This window comes from Cydia strobilella, chromosome Z, assembly GCF_947568885.1.
Source record: "Cydia strobilella chromosome Z, ilCydStro3.1, whole genome shotgun sequence".
Lineage (NCBI taxonomy): Eukaryota > Metazoa > Arthropoda > Insecta > Lepidoptera > Tortricidae > Cydia > Cydia strobilella.
Window position 1 is genome coordinate 53,178,445 of NC_086068.1, and position 27,117 is coordinate 53,205,561.

At 35.9% G+C, this 27,117-nt stretch overlaps 3 protein-coding genes across 3 annotated transcripts in view; 1 reads left to right on the plus strand and 2 right to left on the minus strand.

The window, feature by feature from the left end:
• LOC134754777 (protein ROP) overlaps positions 1-27,117 on the minus strand; it is a 260,729-nt gene that overhangs the window by 126,832 nt on the left and 106,780 nt on the right. The gene's annotated exons all lie outside the window — the stretch shown is intronic.
• LOC134753914 (ribosomal RNA small subunit methyltransferase NEP1) lies at positions 18,917-21,686 on the minus strand. The gene is made up of 3 exons (XM_063689878.1): positions 21,338-21,686; positions 20,960-21,203; positions 18,917-19,264 (listed from the first exon to the last, which is right to left on the minus strand). The coding sequence occupies exons 1-3, from the start codon at positions 21,482-21,484 to the stop codon at positions 18,942-18,944; spliced, it is 714 nt and encodes a 237-aa protein (XP_063545948.1). The 5' UTR covers positions 21,485-21,686; the 3' UTR covers positions 18,917-18,941.
• LOC134754000 (autophagy protein 5) lies at positions 22,537-26,346 on the plus strand. Its single transcript, XM_063690043.1, has 5 exons — positions 22,537-22,803; positions 22,936-23,141; positions 23,899-24,023; positions 25,055-25,255; positions 26,183-26,346. Exons 1-5 carry the CDS (start codon positions 22,648-22,650, stop codon positions 26,287-26,289), a joined length of 795 nt encoding a protein of 264 aa, XP_063546113.1. The 5' UTR covers positions 22,537-22,647; the 3' UTR covers positions 26,290-26,346.

Sequence of the window (27,117 nt, forward strand, 5' to 3'; positions counted from 1 at the left end):
CTTCTCAATTCTCAACACTTAGATTTTCAAGTCCACTATTAAAATAAAATGTTCGCTCCCGATGCAAACTTTATTAATACAAACTTTACAAACACGCTGCAATCAGTTTTCGTCTTTTATAATATAATGCCCTTTTACCAAGTTTCATGTTCCTCGCTTAAACGAAAACTTGTACAACATATAAACTACATCCTCTTTTTAACCCCCTTAGGGGTTGAATTATTAAGAACGTTGAAATAACTTTTTCACCTCAGCAGCTCGAACAAGCCTACTTTCGTCAGGTTTCTCCAGGGAGTGAAACAATGTAGCTTTTTAATTTAGTGAAGGCCATGAACTTCATACTTTTATTACATTTTTTTTATGGTACGGTACGGTACGGTACGGTACGGTCCGGTCCGGTCCGGTCCGGTCCGGTCTCGTCTCGTATCGTATCGTATCTTATCATATCGTACATATTATAATACTTTTTTTCTGTTTATTCTGTGTAATTCGAAATACATTTTAACCTTTAATATGTTCTCACTACTGAGGTGAAAAATTATGTGTGCAACACGAGAGGAAAGTTGGTTTTTCTTGCGAGCGTTTATTTTGAGTCCCGAGAAAGCGAAAGATTCTATAATTGGATCACGAGCGAAGCGAGTGATTCTAAGGTAGAATCTTGAACGTAGCGAGGGACTCAAAAACACGAGATGTAAAATAACTTTGCTCTCGTCACAAATAACTATTTTTTGTAATATTATACAATGCCTAAGAAGTTTCAAAGCATTTGTAATGGATTCAAACTTTAAACCCCTTTTTAACCCTTTTAGGGGATGAATATTTAAAAACGCTTAAATTACTTTTCTTGTATTCTAAAAATATGCCTGTAAGAGACAGAAGTCCTGTACGCACAAAAAGTTTTGATCTCCATACAAACTTTCAACCTCTTTTTTACCACCTTGGGGGATGAATTTTCAAAAATGCTGAAATAAGTTTAAGGGGTGAATTTTTAAATTTGCTAAAATTACTTTTCTTCTATGCTAATAATATACCTTTATACAAAATATTCAAGTCCCGTACTCAATAAAATGTCTGATCTCCATACAAACTTTTAACCACTTTTTAACCCTTTTAGGGGATGAATTTTTTTAAAAAAGCTGAAATTACTTTTCCTGTATTCTAATAATATGCCTATATACAAAGTTTTAAGTCCCGTATTTGATAAAAAATTTGATCTTCATTCAAACTTTCAACCCCTTTTTCACCACCTTAGGGGATGAATTTTCAAAAACGCTGAAATTAATTTTCTTATTTTTTAATAATATCTATTTTACCCACGGTTCGAATTCATAGTTTAAAATAAAACTTTAACCCCATACAAACTTTGGACCCTCATTTCATCCCCTTAGGGGATGAATTTTGAAAAACCCCTTCTTAGTGGATACTAAAGTTATAAAAGCTACCTATTGTAAAAATTCAGCTCTCTAGGTCCAACGGTTTGAGCTGGGCGTTAATTTAAGTGAGTCAGTCAGTCAGGACTTTTACGTTTATATATATAGAAGATTATCATATTTACCTAGACAAAATATTTCCACCTGATGACCTTTTCTTTCAGGTCGTGCATGTTATAGATACTAAAGAAGCCCAGATCATTTCTGTTTGATTTAATCCTGCCTGCCCGTCAGATCAGAGAAGGGTACTGAAGGCTACTGGGCATTGGCATTTTGTGCTGGGAATTATTTGTATCAAGACTATCAAGATACGTCTTCACGCGCACAACGCACAATGCTCGACTCGCAGAACGGTTTTTCGCTAGGTATCCTACAATAAAAATTACTGTTATGATTACTATGATGAGGCCGCTTTGGGCCTCCAATTAACTCTTATAAAAATAATAAAATAACCGTACTGAACACTAACGAACTATTCACAACATAACGAGTAAGATACATAACTATTTTACGTTGTCGTGTAGACTGTAGACGACACACAAAGAGTTGCGAGTTCGTTTCTTATCTGAATTTATTTACTACTTTATCCGTATCATGGAACATAATATTTATCCGCATTTGCCTCATAATGCGTCTAAGCTAAGATGTAAGTGCAGAAATTAGTATTGTTTCGCACGGGGGCACGGGCGGCGGCGCCTACGTGCCACCACACGCGTTGTCGGCTAGTGTAGTTACGTCGTTTCAGTAAACACTCCTCTGTCCACTATCGCTCAATGCTAATACTGGCACGATGTATTTACCTACTGTTTCGCACAGATAATGATATGATTGCCACTTGTCCGAGCCGACTGCAGCTATTGAACCAGCAGAATATTATTATGTAAATATCGATGTAAATAAGTACTAAGATTATTCCTTTTGTCTCGGGGCAGTAAAGATAATAATTAAATTGATCATATAATGTAAAACACTGTCGCAACTCGCAACAACGTTTTCCTTTGCTGGGGAGTTGGGGACACAAGACACTCCTACATACACATGATTTATTATAATATAGCAATGATGCCGCAATGTCGGTTGTAATTGTAACATGCGGTGCCTGCACACATCATAGATAAGAATATGTGTGTAAAATTAGGCATGTAAATACTCGAGAGATCCTATTGTTAAGACCTGTCGTCAGGGGTGCGAAACTCCTCCTTTCGGGCATTCTCGGCTCCGTTCGGCTCAGCATTGCTCCGAGCAATTATTAGGGTTGGCACAACTTGACGTCCCTTTGCGTGTACGCCCACAGATAAGATAATGACCTGAATTTTGACAACCCTAAATAGCCGAAAGGGATAGTACCATATATAAGAAAGGGACAGCATAATTCGTCCCTGAACCGCTGTCAAACTTCGGTTCGGTTTTGCAGGAAGTTTCTTCTCTGTACGGTAGTGCTATATTATTACTTATTCTGTGCTTTTGTTATGTAGCAGTCACATAAACTACTACGTATTAGGGTCAGTTGCACCAACCAACATTAGCGGACAGCTCAACGTCATCGTCACTCAGCAGTAAACTATGTATGAAACTTCCCACACAATAAAATCGCAGACGGTTTGGTACAACTGACCCTTAATCTCAGAGAAATTACATAATTTTCTGTTTTAAACAGAGCTGCATTTATATAGCAATATGGCCCCTATTATATGGGTATCAAATGAAAGCTAGTGAAAAGACCATTTCAAAAATATATGTAAATAGTCTGGTTTTTTGTTTGTTTTAATAATAGTTGCAGTTTAATGTAACAGAAAATTATACTTTTTTCAACTAGATGTACTTTTCTTATTTTTGGTTATATCTGGGTAATTATTTTTTAACGTTATATACAGGATATTCACAGTCACTTAGTATGTATTTTGGAATGATCATTAAGTCATTTACAATTTAGAGCAGTTCAAAGTCAACTGTAGATTGTGAAAATTTTGAACGTTTTCTAATAATTTGTTAGACGAAGTAGTGAAAATGTTACAGTATGTTATATATTTGTGATCTACTCAGTACTCACAAAGCCCTTTCATTTGATAGCCCACAAGGTATGATTAAAAAAAAAAAGTAAAAAACTGTACTGCCGACTTTTTGACGTCACAGCAACTACCCCCACCACTTTCGCGCTTGTCATCTCATATATTTGGGTTCAGGACATCACACTGAATGCACTATCCATATTTGCGACGACATAAGCGAAAATCGATTTCCAGAAGACTTCTAGACCAAAAACCATCGTACTACATACATGAGGTTGTGGACATCTATGCATTTAGATTTTTTTATAGTTTGAGAGTTTCTGTGATAGCTTTATTATACTCGTTCGGTTTTTTATATATTTTAGTAAAAGTAACTATAGTTCGGGTAAACACATACACATATATTTTAACTTCTAACATGATATCTACTAGCAGAATGTAAGAAGAGCTGAGCAGAGTATTTAAGATAAGAGGTCTAAAATGGAGGTTTAGTTATCTCATTTGTAAGAAACCTATCGTCACAGGCGTCACAGCGTTACGTGGTTATTACATTAGGTCAGCAAATTAAAACGTTACAGATATTTGAGATATGGCACTAAGAAATACATCTACATATTTAAAGATTATTGGACTCAAATTCTATCTGCGAAGAACCGAACGCAATAGCCCAAAGAGTGTTAAAGTGGTAGACGATTTACAGAGCAATTACTCAATTTAAATATTCATATGTATCTCTGATAGTTTAGGTACCTAGGTTAGCTACTTACATACATATATTTATACCTTGTGTCACTTATCCTTATCCGAACTATAAATAACGAATCTAATGACAGTAATCTGTTAATGTTGCGTTAAAATAGACCAAGCCGTCTGGGCTACGGGATGTGCGCAAATATGTAGGTACATATTATATATAGGTATATTAGGTATACAAACATACAATCTCGAAAAACGAAACCATCTCTTCTTTCATAATTTTCGTACGTCAGGTAAAGTTGATTCTCTACATTTCTCATGCTCTGAAAGTGGCTTATTGTTTATCTATAAAGCGGGCTGGAAGTGGTAGGTATTTAATTTATCTCGTATTCGGGTGAAAAGCACCCATTATGACTCGAACTATTGGCTCGGTAAAATACCTCCTCGGACATGGTCTAACATGGGTGCCTTTTGTCCCTTGGTCAACAATCTACTATGTGTATGGCATTATCGAAATCGTAAATACATAACGTACAATACGTTAACAATCACAGTGACCGTTAAACAGATCGTAGCCACTATACCTACCTATAATTCCGATGCGTATGGCCTGGAAAATGGCAGGATGTTTATCGCACTGTAACATTATCAGTCACGCGGATAAATCCGTTGCATACGTTCTCGACTTCTCGCCATCATAATATAATATTATCTCCAATTTGTTTTGGTTTATTAAAGGTGAACTTGTCTGTTATCTGTGTGTGTTAGTAAGGTATTTGCAAAGAGGATATAATATTATAGAGCGGTACTGTCATAGTAAATTTTGTAACCACAGTAAATTCACTGCCATCTATCGACACACTTTAAAACTACAAATGAAGATTTATAAAAATAGGATAAAATGTATTTTAATATGGATAAATGATTTTTTTTTATTTGCATTAATTATTTTTATTATTTTGACCCATGTTCTTTCACTGATATGCGTTAAAATTGTTAAATAACAAACGAAACCGTCAACGCCATCTATACGACAGTAGGCCAAAGCTAGTAGCGACCTCTGAACGAGAATCAAATTTTCTTGCTTTTCGAGGCACGTTTTTTCCTTAGACTATATCCATCTATTACGGAGTTGCCTGATATATTTTTTAATAATTTTTTTTTTTATTTATTTTTTATTAACCTGTTCGTGTGTCCCACTGTTGGGCAAAGGCCTCCCCTCTTTAGATAATTAGATAAATAGGCTCCTGCATACAGACAAGGTAGGATTCAGCTATGCCCTTCACATTTTCCCGAAGTCGATTCGCCAATAGTTGACGATGAACCGAGAGCAACATCTTGCCCGACACGGTGAATTTTTCCATTTTTTCTTTAATTTAAAAAGTTGTAGGATCGTTGCAGACGTATGAGCGTGATAAAAAAATGTGATCATTTAAAGTTGTTATACCTTTTCTTTGTGTTTAATGAGGTCGTCACAATTGATGGACTTGGACAACTACCTAATGGTTTAGACTTTAGATAGGTACGTTATGTTAAGCACGAAGCCCTCATATTCTCGTAGCGCTCGCGCACGTGACTGCAGCCAAGTTTGCTGACATTAATGATGATATTGCCACACTTTTTAATTTTAAATGCCATGCAGAGGTAGCTTGGTCCGACTCTAGCTTATGTAGGTAAGAAAAAGAAGGGGCACTATTTTTTCCTTTACTTAAAAACATTGCAGCATTTTTTTACCAGTTGTTCATTGTGGTAACAATGTACAAAAACTGATTGTAGTTTTCAAGTCGGCAGTTATTATCATTTTACCCTACATGTAACTTCCTATTGGGCTCTGCCGGCTCTGGGCTATAACCGCGTAAATCGAAGTTCGCAAATTGCGGGAATCTTTCCCTGTCATGCACTCTAATTTTTACGCCTTCATTGGAGTAAAAGAGAAAGATCCTCGCAATTTGCACGTTTCGATTTTCGCGGTACGCCCTCTGAATCTTATCTAACATGTTTATCGACGCGGGCAGCGTATGCGCCCCCCCCCCCCCAGCACCCCACCGTACCTGCCGTGTTAAGACGAAAGGTTTTATATGCAAACAAAAACATGTAATCATGATCACATACGGCTTTTCAGAAAGGACTACGGAGCAAGTCACGCGAGTCTTGATTCGTAATTCTGACCGGCGACGCTCCTATAACATAAACATTGCCCAATTTGATAGCTAAACTAAAATACGATTTCAAAATCTAAGCACAAACTACCAAGAATACCTAGTTCGTATTAATAGATCCTGAAGCCAACTAGTCTGGTCTGAGCGGTCTTAAATGTAAATTAATCGTTACTGTAGGGCGCTGGCGCATTTACATACTGTGCAATGGGTGCCCGGCGAGAGCGGCCCGGCGGCGGCGCCTAGCCAAGTGACCACGGCCATCTAATGCAATCAGTTATTTGTGGCTCAGATTATTCTATCGACTCGACTAGATCACTGCATTAATTAAACACTGCTACCTGCGATATATATAAAAAACTGATATGTTTTTATTGGCTATCATTTTAAACGCGCAAAATTATAATAAAATCAATAGGTAGGTACTTATGTAAGTATTTAAGTTCACATACATTTCATCAGGTGTGCAAGTTCCTTCAAAAACTAAGGTAACCATGACATGGCATGACTTATTTTATCAAGGAAATTGACAGTGGAAGCGCTTCAACGCCGTAGAAGTAATACCGCAACAGTAATGCAGTTGCAGCTGCAGTGGTCATCTGGATGTCAGCTTTATCCGCATACCACATAAAATAGTAGGTATTCTGTACATATTACTACATATCATAGTCAAAGTTTACTAACTAGATATGTTATGAATGGGCGTTTTTATACTTTAGCATTTCTTTCTGTACCAAAATTTTGATTAGACAATAAAGTATGTCCACGAAAAACAGTGGTGGTGGATGATCTGGTATATCTTTTTACCGAATGTACATTTTCAAGAAGTTTTTTTATTTTAATAATTTGTATATATAATACTATATAACAAAAATAAAATCGTATTTTAATGTATAGGTTTGTCTGAGTTCTCGCCAAATAAATTCCATCATACCTTACATTGCTTGTACAGCGTTTTTTGACAATCTTCACTCGCTTCCCGCTACAATGTTAACTGTATTTGTATTTTTACAAGCTGTTTTAGGCAGATTATAGAATGTCATCTTACCAAAAAATTACTTCTAGAAACTCATTTCTATTTGTGATAGTCAGGCAGACTTTCTAGTAACAAGCACTGAAAGTAGTATTTATTAGAAGGCATTTTTTTGTCAAATAGTCAAATTCACCAAAGTTAGAACCTCAGAACTATCTCAATCTGAATACAATTAGAAAAATTGATTCTTTTGTGAAAAGAGGACGTCATAAGGTATAATTTGAATTATCTAATAAAAAAACTATATATTTTGCAGGAAAACTTGGTAAAGACAAAGATTGCCAGAAAACGCTGTACAAGAAAACATTGGTCAAACGATGGGATATACATATATTGCTAAAATTCATAGAAATTCTAAGGGTATATCATGTTTGTATTTTTAATATGTAATTTGATATCCACAATTTACGTACGAAACGTGCTGCTTGAAAATTCACATTCATATAAATATAAAATATTTACACTATTATTGCATGACCACTTTTTTCGTGGACAGACTTTAATATTAATTATACGCGATGTATAGGTAATAATAATAATTATAATGTGTGCCGTCTTGGTGTTTGCGAATGGGTATCATCAGCAGAAAAAAACATTTTCATATCCCATGCTCTGAAAGTGGGTCGTTATTGTTCTAAAAAGTGAGCAGAAAGTGATACGATTCTGCTCTAGTGCAGAAAAGTGGTGTACTCCTCTGCGTCCCCATCCCACGAGCAACTGGTTGGAAACAGAATGGAAAAATAGTGTCTTTATTTTCCCGCCTGGAACAATTGGTAGTTCTAATTTTACTAATCCCGCATTAATCATTTTTATCAAAAATGCTGTAAGTAAATTGTTAAAATAAATTAATCTTGATTTTTTGTTTAATTGTATTTACTCGATTTCTTAAGGCAGGAACCAAAAGGAATAGACCAAAAATATTTTTTTAAACTTTACACTTGCGTAAATGAGCAAAGGCAGAATCTTATACAGCCACAGTTAAACGTTTGTATGATATAAAATGGATTTTTAAAGTTATTTAGCACTATATTCATGAAAATAAAATAAAATAAAATATAAGATAAAAATTGCTTATTTTATTAATTAAATTGTTATTTCATGTTTAAATTCTTTAAAATATTTATATGTTGGCGGAATGAGTAGGATGCCATTGAACATTGTAGGAGTTGTAGAACGAAAAAGTCAAAAATTTAAAAGTAAGAGAGGCAATCTTGCTGATTTTTGTGTTATTTATTTATTTATTTATTTTCGGAGAACCAACAGCTATCAATTATACAATAGTTATATAAGTAAATAACAAAAAGCCAATTGTAACAAATCATTTTAAAATTATTGCAGTTTGTTAAAATATGTGTGTTTTCGTAAATATTTCAGTCTAAATGATTTTCGCTAGGGGTTATTTATCTTCACACATGTAGTTTCCGATTGCAAGTAGGTCCTAAGGAAAAATATCGGCCGTGGCCGTAGGTACTTTAATTACTGATTTTGCAAAATTGCCTTGTCTTGTTTCCTCGCATTCGATATGAAAAGTGGAGTGTTTAACTCGGGTGAAAGGCACCATCTCCGTCTCGGACTATTGGCGCTCTCACTGCGTTCGAGCGCCAAACTACCTCGACAAAAATAGGTGCCATTCAACCCTTGGTTAACAATTTACTATTGCCTATAAGTCTGCATATTGGATAGTACCTATAATTCGTAGCACTAATCCACACTAATCTAATCATAATCAATGAAGTCCATATAACGTGTTTTGATTTCACAGAAACCATAGCTATACGACAGTGGAAGAAATTGACGTGATGTTTGTCATCACGTGGGTTGGACTTCCACAGGCGGATGTAGATAACATTTCACTGCGATGACATAATAAAGATACAGATAGACCTATACGAATAACGCTCCAAGAACGTGAAAATGTAATTATGTACCTACCTACTACTGAGTTTTGCATATCGGATTGCGTGTTTACTTGTTTAGTCTACTGCGATAAACTAACTTGTAATGGGCTTACTTCAGACTCTCAAAACTGTTAAATACCTTTATCGAATTGAATATCTATTCGGAATCAGAATTTTCTTCTGATTGGAATAGTGAACGAACACCGGCAGCTTGGTCGTGGTCGGTGAGAGGAAACCTGTTTCGTGGAACGCTGAGTGTCCGTGGGCGTCTGCCCGCATAGTGTCGAGAAAACTGCCTCGTCGCCGTCGATAGAAGTAAAAACTATACCGACAACGACAGCTTTAGGTACTTCATCAGCAACGCATTTTTAGTTATGTCGAATCTGTGCACTTAAGTATTTGTACATAATAAAAAATAATTAGACTACTTTGTTTTACAGGTTTTTAATTAATGCCAGGTACCTACTAGTTTCTGCCCGCGCTCTTAAATTCATAATAATTGTTTGGTTAAAATTCAAGGGTATCCTATCATCCTATGTCCTTCCCCGGGTTTCAAACTAAATCGGTCAAGTAAGGGGTATAAACATAAAGATGTTAAAACATACATACAGACTACAGACAGACAGTTACTTTAACAATAAGACTGTTTACTACATGTATCTATCTATTCGTGTTTAATGTATTAATAAATATCAGACTCAATTGGAATTGAAGGCAAATAAATCCATTTTATGTTTATTTTTTAACGTATTTTTATGATACCTTACGTACTTAAAAACCAACGTGAAACTTGTTACTTTAGTAACAATATTCATACCTATTTTGAGAAAACTTTGTTAAGTATCTACTGTACCATAAAAAAAGATTTTGCCAGTATCGGAAGCCTAAAATGGACAAATGCTCGGTAAATCGAACAGGTTGTGATTCGGAGGAAGGTAGGTCCATTTGAAACATGGCAAAAAACTAAGGTGCCAATAAAGGGACGGAAACCTATTGTTTGTGTGTCATTCTGGTATCGAGACTGAAGAAAAAATGAAGGGTCCCTTCTAAAGAAATGGATGGCTTGGAATACAATAAGCCCTTTGTGCGCGCAGGCGCCGATCGGTCTGGGCGCGCAGCGCGCGGCGCGCCGCTCAGTCTGGCCCGTTCGGCTCTATCTATCTGATACTCGTATTATTCGGACTCGCTTTGTCACACACGTACTGTGATCCCAATATGGCGGATGAGACGCGCGCGGCGCGGGCGTGCGTTACATCTGCATACAATGCTGCCCCCCGCGCCGCGCTCCTCGCTCGCCGTAGTCCTGCCTGCGCCTGCGCTTCCTTTCCTTAATAGCGACAGTTTAATCCGACATACAATGAATCCGCTTGCTACTGTTTACCGACCATTGATTCGACGCTAGGAAATCTTTCGTGTAATACCATACACGCTTTATTCCTTAACAAATATGATTAAAAAACAGCCTGGGCTATGAACTTAACGTCAATTTTTTTGGCGCTTATCGTCTTTTGTCATACGCTGTTTTTCTTATTCTAGTGACATCATGATGTCACTAGAATAAGAATACACAAGATTTCTTGTAGTACATAAATTATTTACACTTGCTCCATTAAAAATTCAAATTATTACACCTCAAAGTACAAAGTATCGTTAATAAATATAATAATTGTTTGTTAAGTATTTAAAAGGACAAACAGACAGGACAAACGTGATAAACGATAGCGATTTAATCGCATGATTCTATTACCTACTTATGCAAGCAATTATTATATGTATATTAATATACCTATGTATTATATAAATGCAGCATTAATCATTCCTCACATGACAATTGTGATAGATACGAGAATAACGTGTCATAACATCACGCCACTGCATTGCTACGTCGTCACCTGACTCACCGTCATTTGCCTTGACGCAGCAACTACTATGAATGTTTATAGGTAGACACTTGAAACACCGGCATTCCTCACTTCCCTCACCGAACGTCCCCCTCTATGCAAGTAACATACCTACACTGGCAAACTGATTTGAGATGAGATTATGGGTAAGATATTATTATTATTATATTATTATTATATAATAATAAGGGTAAGATAAGTCTTTAATTTATAATGAATCTAGGAACAGCTAGGTGTCTAAAGGGGGTGTGGATGAGGGGCATGAACGTTATTTTCATAAAGTTTACTACATATACATACTAGTATGTATTTGTTATTAGTACATGTAAGTAATAATCTGAAACACTAACAAGTTTAATCTCTAATACAAGTTTAATTTACGATGGTGCGATGAGATCCCAATGCTTGAATTCTCAGAAATCTTCCGCGGTCTTATGGCCTCTCTGATCCTTCGTCAAAAAAGATAACATCGAGTTAGCAACACCTTTTTCGTAAAAAAGTCGTTCCATTTAAAAGATCTGTTTTTGTTTCTTTCTTAGTTCTTGCATGAAACATAAGTTCTGTTTATTTCAAATCGGAAAAAAACAACTGGTATATTCTTTGGAATAAGATATAAATAATACATGTAGTCGTTCGAACACATCGGCTGTAGTTCAATGGGTCCAGCCATATAAGTTAGCACAAAGTTGTTTTCGAGCCCTCACATTTTTAGTTCATAGCTGCTTTACATTATTGTGCATTTAATTGGCTCGCAAGAGTCGGTCCTTATGCCATTTACGGTATGTTGTCGAGAATCTAGTTTTAGTTGACTGGCGAGGAGGCAAAGGCGCGGCTTGACTTTACGGGGCTCAGCTCTTGCTTTCTTACATAGTCTCTCCCACGTCTCTCCATCCATACCACAGCGAGAAGACATGAACACAAGGTACCTCCACTTTATTGACGCCACGTTGTCAATTTATAAGTGTTTAAATCCCCAAACGCGCGATTGTCTCGAGCGATATCCCCAAGTGTTTTTTGTTCAGCATAACGACGTAGAGATCCACTCAAAAAATGACAGATAGACGCGGTCAGAGCAGGATAAAGTGCATTCTTCGTGCATTCCATTCCATCCCTCTGACCCGCGGCTCTCCTATCATGTTATTATCTTGATATCTTTTTTTGTCAGTTGGTATTCGAAAATATGTACGTATTAAAATAGTCAGTTAGCAACAAACATTTTGATTCCAATGTTTCTTACAGAAAATATAATAACACGCGTTATTATTAATACTTTAATGTAATACAGAATCAGATTTCGGGCAAAGAGAGTCAGAACAATATTTAGCAGTTTCATAATTATTTAAATGATTTTCAAATCGTTTTTTTTTATTTAATACTCAATGAGAGTAAGCAAGTGTATACGTATAAGGCGCCCGATAATTATTGCCATGCATTTGCGTGTTATTGGCATTAAAGAAAGTATGAAGAGCAATAAGTGGGTATGGAAAGAGCCGAAAAAACTATTGAAAAATTACGAACGTGTTTCAAGCTACCAAGGTATGAATGCAGACGCATCCTTGTAACTGCTAATTAGATATTAGTCGAGGGTGTCTAGTGAGGGTTAGGTACAAATTCGACGGATGTCGCGCCGCTTCCGCCCGTGCGCCGGCGACGCCATTTGTTGCAAATTAGAACCAAGAGGGCGGCGTTCAAAATATTCAAACGCACCGCGCGCTGCGTGTTACTAGCAAACGTGTGAGCCTATTAGACTACGCTACAAGATACGGCAGACGGAAAAAAAACTACTGGTTTTATTTTTTGAAGATTAAGATTTTTGTACCATATTAAAAATGTAGTTTTGAATAAATAATCTAAGTTACCGAACTGTGCCAATGACACCTAAATATAAATTTGGTAACTCCTAAAAGACCGATTATACAGACCCGTCTGATACAGATTTATATATATTGTTTGCGCCACATATAATAGTATTTTATACAATCGTGATATAATGGAGAGCTTTTCAGTCGAGTACCGTGTTAGTGTTAGTCGAGTACCGGGTACGAGATTGAAAAGCTTAATTATATCACTAGGTATTGTACTGTACACAATACTTTTTCTACGAGTCAACAAATGAATATTGTAGTTGAGTTGGGAATCCATACATGAAAACAACCCAATTAAGGTTTGGTATACGAAATCTACAATTACAGTCGACAAGTAGAAAAACCTTTGTCGACTATAATGAAATTGACCAATGACAGCTCGCCGCGGTCAAGAGGATGAAACAAAACGATAGCTCAAATTAATTACTTATTTTAGGTTGTATAGTAGAAACAATTGCTTCATAAGTCAGACACGCGCATGTGACTACGAAAACCGCTTAGCGTTGCTTGTTAGTCTTCATAAGCTACGGTGGCCAAAATCAAGAAAAAACTGTCTAAAACTTGAATTAGCAAGGAGCAGGTACCAGGGCCTTATGAGTTACGAGAAGGTGTCGTTGACCAACCCGGAGCGCATACGAGTATGAAGGTATCGCGGGCCCGCAGCAGCTCGCGTATCTGCGCTGTATACTTTTGGTTTGCTTATTCTACTAGTTTAAAGTATTATTTTTGTTGACTCGTAGAAAAAGTATTGTATGCAATAGTGATATAATCAAGCTTATCAATTTCGTACCCAATTAACACGGTACTCGACTGATAAGCTCTCCATTATATCACGATTGTACAAAATACTATTTTAACTGACTTCCAAATCTCAAAAGGAGGAGGTTATCACAATAGGGGGTATTACTGCAATGTTCTGCCACCAGAGTGCAGCACTAGCCTCTTTAGAGTAACTTATACATACTGTTCCTTTAATAGGTTTTTGACAAGTTTTCAGAGATTTCGATTTTCCTGTTTCGCGATAGACCCTCAGATTGTGGTAGTGGCGCCCCCTACGCAGAATTTCGCGTAATATTCAATGCCATCAAAAACATTACATGTAAAAAGATGCAAGTCTCGCAACGCAATTCTTCTACTACAAAAAAGTTTTGAGATGTAATGTGAAACCAAGTCGGTATTTTAGTCAGTGCTAGGGGGTGTTAAAATCGTATAAATATTAGATAACTTTATTTTTTAATACATATAATTAACAATTACAATTAACATTGGTACAATATTAAAAGTACCATAGGGAAGGTACAACACACTTCATTTTTACGATAATAATATTATCGTATCGTACAAATTAAGTATGTGTATTTAAGACTTACTGCCTACATTGGCTACATTAACTGTGATATGGACTGCATCTGCGTCCTATGCTACGAAATAATATATTTTGGTTTAATCCTAAACTACATGTGATATTTTTACTATTTTTGTTGAAAAATATCGGCAAAAACTGAATTGAGGCTCAGTAATATCATCATTTATTTTATCTGTGGAAGGGATATCTTACCTGCGTACATATAATAGTAACAGAACTTACAGAACTATCAATACGAAGAATACATTACATTTATATTTGTGCCTATTAATTTTAAGCGTCAAGTTTTAGTGTTCTTTACATACCCTGCATCAACTGTGCTTCTCTGTTTGGCCTAAAGGTTGACTGATACAGAATGCCGTGTGGCATTAAGGCCGCATTTTGTCACTGTATATTTTATACTGTGCAATAAATTTTAAATAAATAAATAAATAAGAATCAAGAAATTATTCAGCCATAATTAAGAATTTACCAAGGAGGGGGCATGTCACTGTAATATTTAAGGCTGTAATAAGTAGACGACCTGTCTGGTCTAGTGGGTAATAATGACCCTGCGAAGCCGATGGTCCCGGGTTTGAAATTATAAGGGTTATTAATTATAGTTTAGAGGTTATTAATTATAGTTTCAGGGACCATGTTGTCAGTGCATGTAAAAAGGCGTTCAAAATTCTGGGCTTTGTACTCCGCCGAGCAGTAAGCTTCTCAGACATATGAAAGCCGTCTCGGCGCTGTACAATGCTCTGGTAAGAATAAGCCAATTAGAATATAACGCGGCAATATGGGCTCCGCATGAGGCCAAATACAGCATCATGATAGAAAGGATACAAAATAAGTTTACTAGATACTTATACTGGAAACGGTATGGAGTGTATCCTTTCTATCCGCTGATGTATCCCACACTTTTTGTGATTGGCATGGTCGGTTACGACAAATTAGAAACTCGCAGGAATCTGGCGCTTACGTGCTAGTCGTGCTACTTGCTTCGGGTTCTCCGCGGTAGTATCTGCAACCCGGACATTTTACAAATGTTCAAGCTGTGCGTGCCTGACAGGTACACCGAGCGGCGGCGGCAACCACAGCTGCTGGCCGAGCCAACTGGCAGGACGAATCTGCTCCGTAAGGCACCTCTCAGCCGTACTATACACGTTCTGAACCTCGTTGCCGACAAAACAGATTTTTTTTATTGCCCTCTATGTGGGAATTGTCAAAAACGTGTTTATATGTATTGTGTTATGTAATGGATTGAAATTTAATTTGAATTATTGTGTAATGACATATTGAAATCTAAATTGACTATTGTGTATTGTAAGTAATTGTAATAAATTGAATTTTTAATTTGAATTATTTAGTTAAGTAGTAATAAGGATTATTTTTAATTTAAGGTTAATGCACTATTGTATTAGGGTTACCTGTAAGGATAGTTGCTGTAGGTATTTTATAAAATAAAAAAATATAAAATATTTGTGTGATGAGCACGGATATTTGTTCCTAAGTCATAGGTGTTTTATATGTATATAAGTATGTATTTATCTACATATTTAAGTATGTATATCGTCGCCTAGTACCCACAGTACAAGCTTTGCTTAGTTTGGGGCTAGGTCGTTCTGTGTAAGATTGTCCCCAAATCTTTATTTATTTATCGCGTTCGCGAGTTGTTCGCTTACGTAAGACGCAGCGTGAGGGATAAGTTTGTTCGTTTGTGTATTTGGGTAATCTCGTAAATTGAAAATCATTTAAAAATCACTCGTATTCCGCTGTAATAAGAGTCCCTATTCGAAATTATCTACAAATTTTTTTTTCCCTCCGGAACTACCCACCCCCCTTATTCCATTTACCCTTTATCAGAGTAAATATTAAGTACATTTCTAACTAAGCGAAAATCTATAGTTGGTCAAACCAAATTGTCAGTAAATAAGAGCAAAAAAAACTACACTCATCCTTTTCTTTTGGGTGCTCTGCTAGTACTAGTGTAAGACAAAGATAGTATGATTATCTCTGTCCATGTTTGAAATGAGACAGTCCTTTGACAAACCATAGACATGGAATGTTACATATTTTAACTATTTAACAAATCTTTATATATTACAAACCATAGCCTTGGTCTCAAGAGGGGACTCGAACATGCTGCCGAGTTATACTATGGCTACTAATTTGGCTACGGAACCCTAAAAAATGATAGCTCACTAAACATTACGCCGCTGCATCACTTAACCCTTAAATGCAAAATAGTGATGGATGCAGCCTACACAACAAAAAACATATAATTTTATGCATAATTACAATTAGGTCAAATCGATTTGGTCTTGTATAATTATTTTTCTCGTAAATACACGTTCCGATGTTTTATTAAAATTTGCGCAGTATTTTAGTTTAAAAAAATACATTTGTTTTAAGACGAAATAGCGGAAAATTTGGAAATGTTTATGATTTTTAGTATGAAATTTAGCCGGTTTTTTTAGAGGTTTGCAATTATTTTATATTTAAAATATTTATTATAGGTATATATATAACAAATAGTGTAAATTTCTAATGGTAGTAAGATTTTTCATATATCTTTGACCAGTAATAGTATATTTAGGTACATACATTATGATTGACCCTATGTAAATTCTAACACTGATTTATTATTGAGTTTTATTATTTTTCCGAGAATCAGAAAACAATTATGTTACTCGTATTGTAATTTCAGACTAAAACAAAAATCATGCATTTAAGGGTTAAGCTGAGTGGAGGCCTTTTCAGTGACGCTTAATAACGAGTTGGTTCTGTACGTCTCATGTTTTACTTAATTTTATATATATAGGTAGTACCAGTGTGGCCGGTAATACAAGCAAAAAATTAAACTACTCTGACCAAAAATAAGTTGTTTTGATTTTTAATACACTAAAGCTAATAAGACGCAATGTATTGTGAATTTTGTCATGTTTAAGGCGTGACAAGCAGCGTCGATCACAATGATAAAGTCGTCGTCAATAGAACTTGGAAATAATGTAAACAAACCATTTTTACCTTCATTACTTCGTAATCTCGCTCTTTAAAAGGACAACCATGACCTTATCAACAGTCTATATACTTAAATATTTTATTCATACCTATACATTTTTAGTTAAATTAAGTTTTAATTATTTATATTTCAGGGAAAATAACCTTCGTAAAAATGTTAGGTTATATGTCAAACGCTAACAAAATCTGTCGTATTTGTTTACATTCTTTGCAAGTTCTATTGACGTCGACTTTAATGGCGTACATTGAAGATAACATTTAATTTGTATGAAAAATAGGAAGTCTAAAGATTTCAAATTTTTAAAAGTTATTGAACTAAAGTGTCAGCGTTTGAGGAGTACAATCTATGTGTGATTAAAGCGTTTCTCGAAAAAAGTTCTTCCTTCCTGTTCTTCATAAGGGATTAAAAATAAAAAGTAACGCGTGGTGTGAAAAATATACAATAAAATAAAGCAAAACGAATACGAATAAGGGTTATAATGCAAACTTGACATAACAACACGCGTCCGCGCGATTTATCTCCCTATAGCATAGCTACATGTGTGTCAACAGTCATTATTAACCCTTGATCTAGCAATACATTCATATCTACCTAAACGTCTAAAACACCGTAATAGATTTAGATACTTACTGCATAAATCTTCTGTTCTGGCCTCCTCGATAACCTTCGCTTCGACGAGCTGGAAGACCTCTTTCCACCTTTGTTATCTCGTATGCATGAAGTCATACTTAAAATATTCCATCAGTGAAATCTTAACTTGAATGTTACTCAGTAGGTTGGGTTTCACTTATTCACTATAAAGAAACGATACTAAAACTGAACTACCAGCCATATTGTATTTTCTACTTTGAATAAATCGCACTAAGCAAGCAATATCGAGTGTCAATAATTAAGGTGCAGAGAAAAGTCGTAGCGCTTTTTTAGATCACAATACGTTTGCCAAAATTTAATTAGCAATCTTGAGGCCTTTCTTTTTCTAGGGACTTCAGCGATTTTAATCCGGAGTTTTGACTTTCACTCGATAGAAAAAATTACGAACTTAGGTTTAAAATGCACTTTAAAAATTATAATAAATTTTGCACAAAAACTAAAAATATGTAACATATTTCTAATAATGAGCAATATTATGCTCGAGAGATTTTTATTATTATTTAGACATAAAAAATAAACCCACATCCATCTCGCTCACGCTTACGCTCAGTGAGAGTGAGGAAATAAAACGAACCTACTGGGCCTTAATCACATTTTTTCTTTGAATTCATTTTCTCGTGAAATGTTGTTGAGCAGCACAGCTCCAGAAATCCTAGATACGTCTACAGTTTCTACACTAATCAACTTTTGTAGGCCAAGCAACAAAAAAGAAGCAAAAGGGATCAGAGGCGGATTAGTCTACTTTACCGAGACCCAGCGCACCTACCACTACAGTCTGTGGTCAGTTAAAATATCTAATGCATACCTAGAATCACTTGAGAACATACTACGGGCCTCATGCCGCTTAATCCACCACTGAAAGGGATTATTCGGTGCATCTCATAAGACAGATTAAAAATGAAAACTATTTACTTGGGTATATATTTACTTCCTTAGACTACGCCCCAAACTTCTTCAAAGGCGGAACACAACTTGGCACACGTCAAGGCCCCCGATAGAGGGTAGTTGCTAACGGATACAACATCCTCTGCATAGTCCACTTCCACTTTCCCGTGTGCCATGGCGCCCACGATCAAGACAATAGGCTCGTCTTTAGGGACGAGTTCTCTACAGCTCTGCACTGTTTTCGAACTAAACGACATGGCAATTTTCTTTACGCCCACGGGCAGATGTGATGTCACTGGATTTTTAATGACCTTCAAGAGCTTCATGGGACCATCTGATGCTCTGATAGCGAATTTATGGAGAAGTTGCACTGGAAAAATATTAAAAATGTTTAAATTAATAGGTACACTTGAAGAAGAGTATATTTTTTTATATAATGGCAATATTGGCGCTTATCTAATGACTGTAGTGTTGCATAAATAAAATAAACAACAATTCTGTTTAAAAAAGACAATATAAATGTTTAAGCTTGTATACTTAATCAAAATATCACAATAGCATTATCCACATGAAGCACAAGATTATCCTCTAATTGGGGTAATAATGAATATATTTGCATAGCAAATAAGGTTAACCATGGCACCAACCTATTTTGTATATAGGGGAAAAATAAGACATACTAAATATATATATTTCAAGAATTCGCAAGTGAATATGCAATATATTATTCTTTTTATTCTATGCCTACAATTGAACACCAACAGATGTAATATTGTCTTCGGTTACCGCGATAGTTACTCATGAAATAAAACTATTAAATTTTATAATACATCCCGACGTTTCGAACCCTTTACAGCGTTCGTGGTCAACGGGTGACATGTCACCCCATCTCGGGTTCGAAACGTCGGGATGTATTATAAATTCAATATACGCGATATAATCCGTTTTCATAGTTTTATTTCATCACCAACAGATGTGTTCAATTGATGGGTTTCCGAAAATGGCTTATAAAATTTTAAAGGCAATAAGTTCATTTAGCTAATATTTGTGTTCCCATTTCTTTTAATACGTTCTAGTTAATTATTTAGTATAACTCTGTACCCAGCTTAAAATGTTCTTAGTGTAAATTAAATGATTAGTGATCCGTACTTCTCTTCAGCAGACTGTACAATACAAGAGAATACTACATACAATCTTATTGCACCTTGAGAAGAGTAAAACTGCATTAGCACATAATACATTCACTGCCAGTGCGAGCTATCCGCTACGAGCGTAGCCAATAACACGCGTTTTCCGCTTTGAAGCAAAAAAAGCACTGCTAGTGAATGAGATAATATGAATAATAGAAAAAGACTACTGCTAAAGCATTAAATAATTTCGCATAACACATTCGCAACAGGCAATATTTTAGCATTGCATGTCAATATCTTCATAAATATTCTTGATTAGGGTTTAGGGTCATTATTTGACCACATAAAAAAGCAATTTTTTTTATAAATATTTTGATGATTTGAGTGCATTTTTGCTACTTCTTTAATATAACGCATTGGTTTTCAACCTTTGGGTTGCATCCCCATAGAGTCGTGACACCTCTGTAAGAGGATCCTTATGTCACAAAGCCTCCGTAAAAAAGGGAATACAATTATATGGGCTACATTCATTTCGTACTCGAAATATATAACCTACTCTTTGTATGTCAAGTGAAAACCAGATACTGTATAATAGCTAAGCTTGGTTTCGCCTTGCAAATATGTATAGCCGCATGTTAAGCTTCAGAGTACAAACAGTCAAATAGTTCTACCAGTGATCTAGTTAGGGTTCCAATTTGCTGATTGTACAAAATATTGCAGTGCCTATTTTATACAATACTAAAAATATATATAAAACAAAAATTGGCAGATATTCCTTGCAAGGAAAGAGCTTGGGCAGGTAACCAATTAAATGTACCTAGTTTTATTGGATTCTACTCTTTTAAAGAGATATTAGGCAGAGAAGTTAATGTTCTGATAGATACAAATACATCTTAATATTTGACTAAAAAGTAAACAGAGCTAGTGATACATACCCATTAATCCAGCAAATCTCTTGAATGTTCTAGGTATCCGAGTTTGTGGATTAATTTCTATGAGTACATTCTTTTCAGTGTGAATATACACCTGAAGTAGACCAGCCCGGTTTAACGGGGAATCCATCAACATAAGGAGTGACTGGTGCGTGATGTCTGGCCTGCAAGAGCCTGGGTCTCGGTCATTCTTGCGAAGAATGTTAGCATGGTCATCGCAGTTTAACAGCTCAAAGCTATTCCCAGCCTGAAAGTTACAATAAATAACAATGAAAATATTATATATACTATATAAATGTTTTTAATCATCTTGCGACACTCGTTCACTGAAATGATAACTAGGCAAACATTACAATAGCACTTTTACTACTACAACCTTACCTTCACTGTTTCCAACTGAGCGCCTTCTAATATCACTATTAACCGCTTTTCCTGCTTTTTGATATGGGATGTGACTAAATGTCGTGGCACTGGGTCATACTCGAACTCATTGCCTTTTTGATTAAGTTTTCTCTTCTTACCCACCATGGTTTTCTGTTTTAGCAGTTTTTTTTAGTAAATACAAACGTATGCCAAGGCGCACGCAGGTTTATGCCTCTTACCACCTTAACAAATATCGCATTGTACCTTTCTCATAATATTTTAAATTGCATAGTTATTACAACTTTTGGAAAGAATATCTAAACAAAAAAATAGTTAAATAATTACACACGTGCATGCGCGCCTGTGCTGATAAACACGTGAAGATGGCGCCGGCGGACATTTTTTTTTTGTTACCATTTAAAATAAGTCTATTTACTCTAAAATTTGTAATTTAAATTCTGTATTGTATGCCATTCAAATATTATGTATAAGGCGTGTTCAAATAGCAGCTCCAATTAATGAACCATAAAAATATTTCTTTTTATTGTAATTTTGACCTCGAAGTTTTTTCGTACTTCTAATTCCAAAAAATAAATAAAAAAATGTTGTGAAGATTAAATGTGGTGTACATTAATTGGTGTGATTGCGATTTGTGATTTCTTTAAATTAAAACCCATAATACATTTTATTTTACGTTTTATTTACTAAACATATTTAGTTTTGTACCACCTGCGCGAATTATAGGAGGTATTTCATTGTTTATACGCCTAAAAAGAACGGCCCATTGACATTTTATTTAACAATTTTTTAATACCGTCAAACAAGCTAACTTTGCCTCCAGGGTAATCGCCCCAACGTGATATCAAATATTGGGGTAATTTTTACCAATATGGTATCCCCACGTTTATGACGTCATCTATGTCTATCCCTTACGGGCGCACGCGTATAGCTGGTCTATGTAATGCTAGGTCTATGTAGTAAATTGATTCCATTGGCCAGCCAGTAAGGAAGTCCCGTCTCTTAAAACGTAGTGGTTATATACTCTTTGCAGATAACGAAAAAATTGAAAGACGTATCCATTCTAAAAATAGGGTAGGGGAAAAACATGAACGGCATGAACGCCAACATGCAGACAAATAAGACTATAATTCAGCGTTTAAAAAAATACCCGAACAGCTTTGAGTATTGACAGACATAGGATGACAGTTTGACAGACATCGAGCTCGAGCTACAGGATAAAATTGAATAGTTTTCTTTTCATTGTGATAAACGGGCTTAAAATTTAATTTATTTAAATGTGTCGTTAGCTGCTTTTTACCAATTCTGTAATGGCGAATGACAGAGAAGTATTGCGTGAAATATGGGACGGAAAGTTACCAATATGCTTTCAATTACATCAAGAAGAAATAATGGAAATTCAACAGCCCGATCCGTTCTATGTAATGGTTCCAAGATTAAGTTTTTTTCCTTTGGTCACTGATAAGGTAAACTGCTTTTAATACGTTTAAGCTATTGTACTACAGAAACTTGCGTTTCCTGTCTTAACAAAGGATATATAAGCTTATATATTTTTGGATGTTACATTTGTATCTCAAAGTTTCTTTGTAACGTTTCAGATGAAAAGACATTTTCTAAGATACACATCTCAAGAAAATGCAGATAATGAAATGTGGCTTGACTTCAACGGACAGCCCCTCAAGTGGCACTATCCTATAGGGTTTTTGTATGATCTCTTCTGCGGAACCGACCCTCAGCTGCCATGGAACCTCACTGTGCACTTCACCAAGTTCCCAGAAGCTATTCTCCTACATTGTCCCAACAAGTAATCTTCTATAATGAAATTACCTTTTACATCACATTTTTGGAATTAAGGAATGAGGATGTTAAACAATTGTAGCATTGCCATGCTGCTAATTCCTGTACTGGATAAACTAGTTACACTTTCAGTATCAAATACAGTCAAATCTAGCCAATTCCGCACTATTGCTGACATAAGAGAGCCCAGATTACTGGAAGTTAGAGAAAATCTCCATATTATTATTATATGAATTTAGTACATCATAGAAAAACACTACTAAACTAATAAATTCAAAGAAAATTGTTATTTGAATTTTAGCCATTTATAAAGAGAATGTTAGTGTAAATGTAGATAGAAAACTTTACATTACGGTTTGTACTGGACCATTGAAATGCCGGATTATCGAGATTTCACTGTATATGCATTATCACCCATTTTATTATTATCTATTATCCAGTTGCATAAATACAATATAATGCAGGGCTTCCCAAACTGTGCGCCACGGCACCCTGGTGCGCTGCAGACAGTATTTAAAGAAGGGTGCCATGAGGCATTCTTCTCACCGTGTTACCTATCTTTTATGGAATAGCCAAGCTCGGTTAACGCACCGAGTTTTTTTTTTACTTGCAAGTGCACCACAGACTGAAAGAGATTGGAAATCCCTAATATAATGAGTATAATGAATGACAGTATAATGGATCAACAATTTCCATGATGTTAAAGAACCATTTTAAGTATATTTTCATTAGAGCAAATTCTAAATTGTGTATACATTTTCCAGAGATGTAGTGGAAGCACATTACATGTCCACTGTAAAGGAGGCTGATGTCCTCAAGCATCGGGGCCAAGTCATGTCTACTATGCAGAAAAAAGATCACAATCAACTTTGGCTTGGCTTACAGAATGGTATGCATCATATTTTAATACGTAATATTGTATTATGCAAGTAAAACCTTTGTATTGGTTTCATCTAAATTCAAAAACATATGTACTTTTTGCCACTCAAAGGCTAACTACTACCACTGTCAAGATCTGTTTCAAAAATCAAGATTAAAAATATTCTACATTCAAGTAGGCCTAGCAACAAACATTGAATAATTAAGTTTTAAAATAACCTCGGACGTTTATAGGTTGACATTGTTCCCTTGCTCTCAGAGTAAAAGCACTTATGAAGTCTTACATTATATTAAGCTAATTATAAGAGCATGTTATTGATATTATTTAAATTGGATGCAGCTGCATCTGTTTTAATTTAACAAATCCAATTCAGCTTAGAACTTTTTTCCTTAATCAACCACCACACTAATTTCCACTACACAAATTTTAGTGCCCATTCTACTTTTTAAGATAGTTAATGCCTTCTATTCTGACCTAAATAAACTGTATTGGTCCGTCCATTTCCTCGAGGTTTCCTCCCTCGCTAAAATTTACAAGTGCCAAATGTAAATTAACCTCTTCACTTACTAAAATGCTACTTCCATTCCACTCCCTTGAACCATTACTTTTGTGATATAATGTTTTGTATGTAGTATGCATAGAATGCGTACCGGAAGACGAACTGCCGGTAGGCCTCCAACGAGGTGGAGCGACGACCTGGTGAAGTTCGCGGGAATTCGGTGGATGCGAGCGGCACAGGATCGGGAGTGGCGAGCCTTGGGGGAGGCCTATGTCCAGCAGTGGAAGTCTATCGGCTGACATGATGATGATGATGATGCATAAAATACATTTTATCTAAGAATTTCATCGAAAAAGTTCAGCCGTTTGTGCGCAATGTAGGAACCAGACATCTTAATAAATATCTAAATGTCTAAACAACATTGTTCGGTGTAACTTCCGAGAAATGTATTGGTATGAGCGTGATTAAACCTACGTTTGGACGCCACACGCCTTATTTCTCGACTAACTACGATAGGCTCAAAACTTAAATTTTATTACAGACAAATTCGATCAGTTCTGGGCCATAAACAGAAGATTGATGGAGTCGCACGGTGACAGCGAAGGCTTCAAGCACATTCCAATACGAATATACTCTGACGACGGAACCTTCAGTCAGCATCTAGTCAGTCCAAAGAACAGTGATAAGAGTAGGAAAATACTCCAGCAGATGATAGCAGAAATATATCCTGATAAGCCTGACGGTTTGTGAATTTTGCATCCTTAAGATTTTCTCATTACATGTCGCAAATCAGCTATAGGGGTGGTCTTAACCCTTAAGTGCATAGTGATTGATGCAGCCTACACAATAAAAAACAAAATTATATGTTTAATTGCATAATTAGATAAAATCGATTTGGTCCTGTATAATTATTTTGATCGTAAATTATTACACTTTCCTATGTTCTATTCAAATTTGCGCAATATTTTAGTTAAAAAAAAATACATTTGGTGTAATTCAAAATGGCGGGAAAATTGGAAAAGTTAATGATTTTTAGTATGTAATTCAGGTGGTTTTTTCGGGGTTTGCAATTATTTAATATTTAAAATCTTTATTATAGGTATATTACATATTACATTACAAATAGTGTAAATTTCTAATGGTAGTAAGATTTTTCATGTATCTTTTACCAATAATTGTATATTTACATAAATTATGATGTACCCTATGTAAATTCTAACACTTTAGTAAATGATCTTGTAAGACCAAAATTCCCATAAGATCAAATAATGGTGTCAACATTTTGTACAAAATGAGTTTGCAAGCTTTGCATTACTAAAAGACTTCTCTTCCTGTTCGCTCGCCCGTTAACATCACACTCTGGCAACTCTGGGCGTTGAAGGGTATACCACCTTGTGGCCTTAATCTAAAACTAGTCTAGTCATATTACATTTCATGTAAAACGCAGGCGCCGCCATCCAAAACGAGTTGGAGGGAATGCCATCTTGTTGCCTTAATTGGTAACATAACCCGCTCGTATGCGGCCTGTCAGATTTGATCATTGAAAAGAAAAAATGACCTTGACATTTAATACAATAGATTTAAATTCCCACGCACGGATCTGTGTCTAAGCATACGAGGCGTTAATTTTACAGCCTTTGAAATGATTAATTAGTATTTATATTTCCAGTGAAATTACGGACGCACGGCATCGTGATACCGCGCGACGCGCCTCTGCAGTGGCTGTCGGAGCACCTCAGCTACCCGGACAACTTCCTGCACCTTTGCTTATGCTAACTATGCTTAATAATAACACATATACTTAATCACCAATAAAATTAACGCATTCCTCAAGAGTCCGTAGCAGAGGGTTCTGTCAAATTACCCCATTACACACACACCAACGCACTTCACACTCACCAACACTTCTCGCGCACTACCTCAATTGATTGGGACAGGTCAGTGACCCCTAATGATTTTTTAAAGGTGCCATTATTAGTTTGGTATTAACCACAGGCCTCCTTTAAGGAACTGAGACTGAAAAAGCGTTCCATTGTAAAAAAAAGTAAAATAACATGTTTCATCTAGCTTTACTGTGAAGTATTTAACCTTTTGGACGCCAATGACGGATATATCGGCACCGCAGGTCCAACGCCAAAGACGGATTAATCGGTCATAGACCACAGAGCAACATAGACCTACGTGCATGTGCATAAAGTTCAATTTCAGTTTTGACACTTCGGTGACGTGGCGTCCGAGTGACAGCCTTTGTGTTTGACACGGCGTTAAATGTAGGTAGGTATATAATGTACTCTGGACAGAGACTCGTGGAGGAATATGGGAGAGGCCTATGCCAAGAGCAACCAGACAAGACGTCTGCGGAGAAAGGCTAGCAGTAAGCAGTAAGTAAGGTATATAATGTGCCTAATTCATTTGATACACTTCTGTATTCCTTTGAAATATTCGTTTCGTATAGTCGAGTAAGTCAGATTGACAATGTTAGTTTTTGTCATCATCATCATATCAGCCCTTTATCGCCCACTGCTGAGCATAGGCCTCTTCCAGTACGCCAGTTAGTTACGTTAGTACGTTAGTTACTAGGTACTCTATAACTCCTTTGATAAG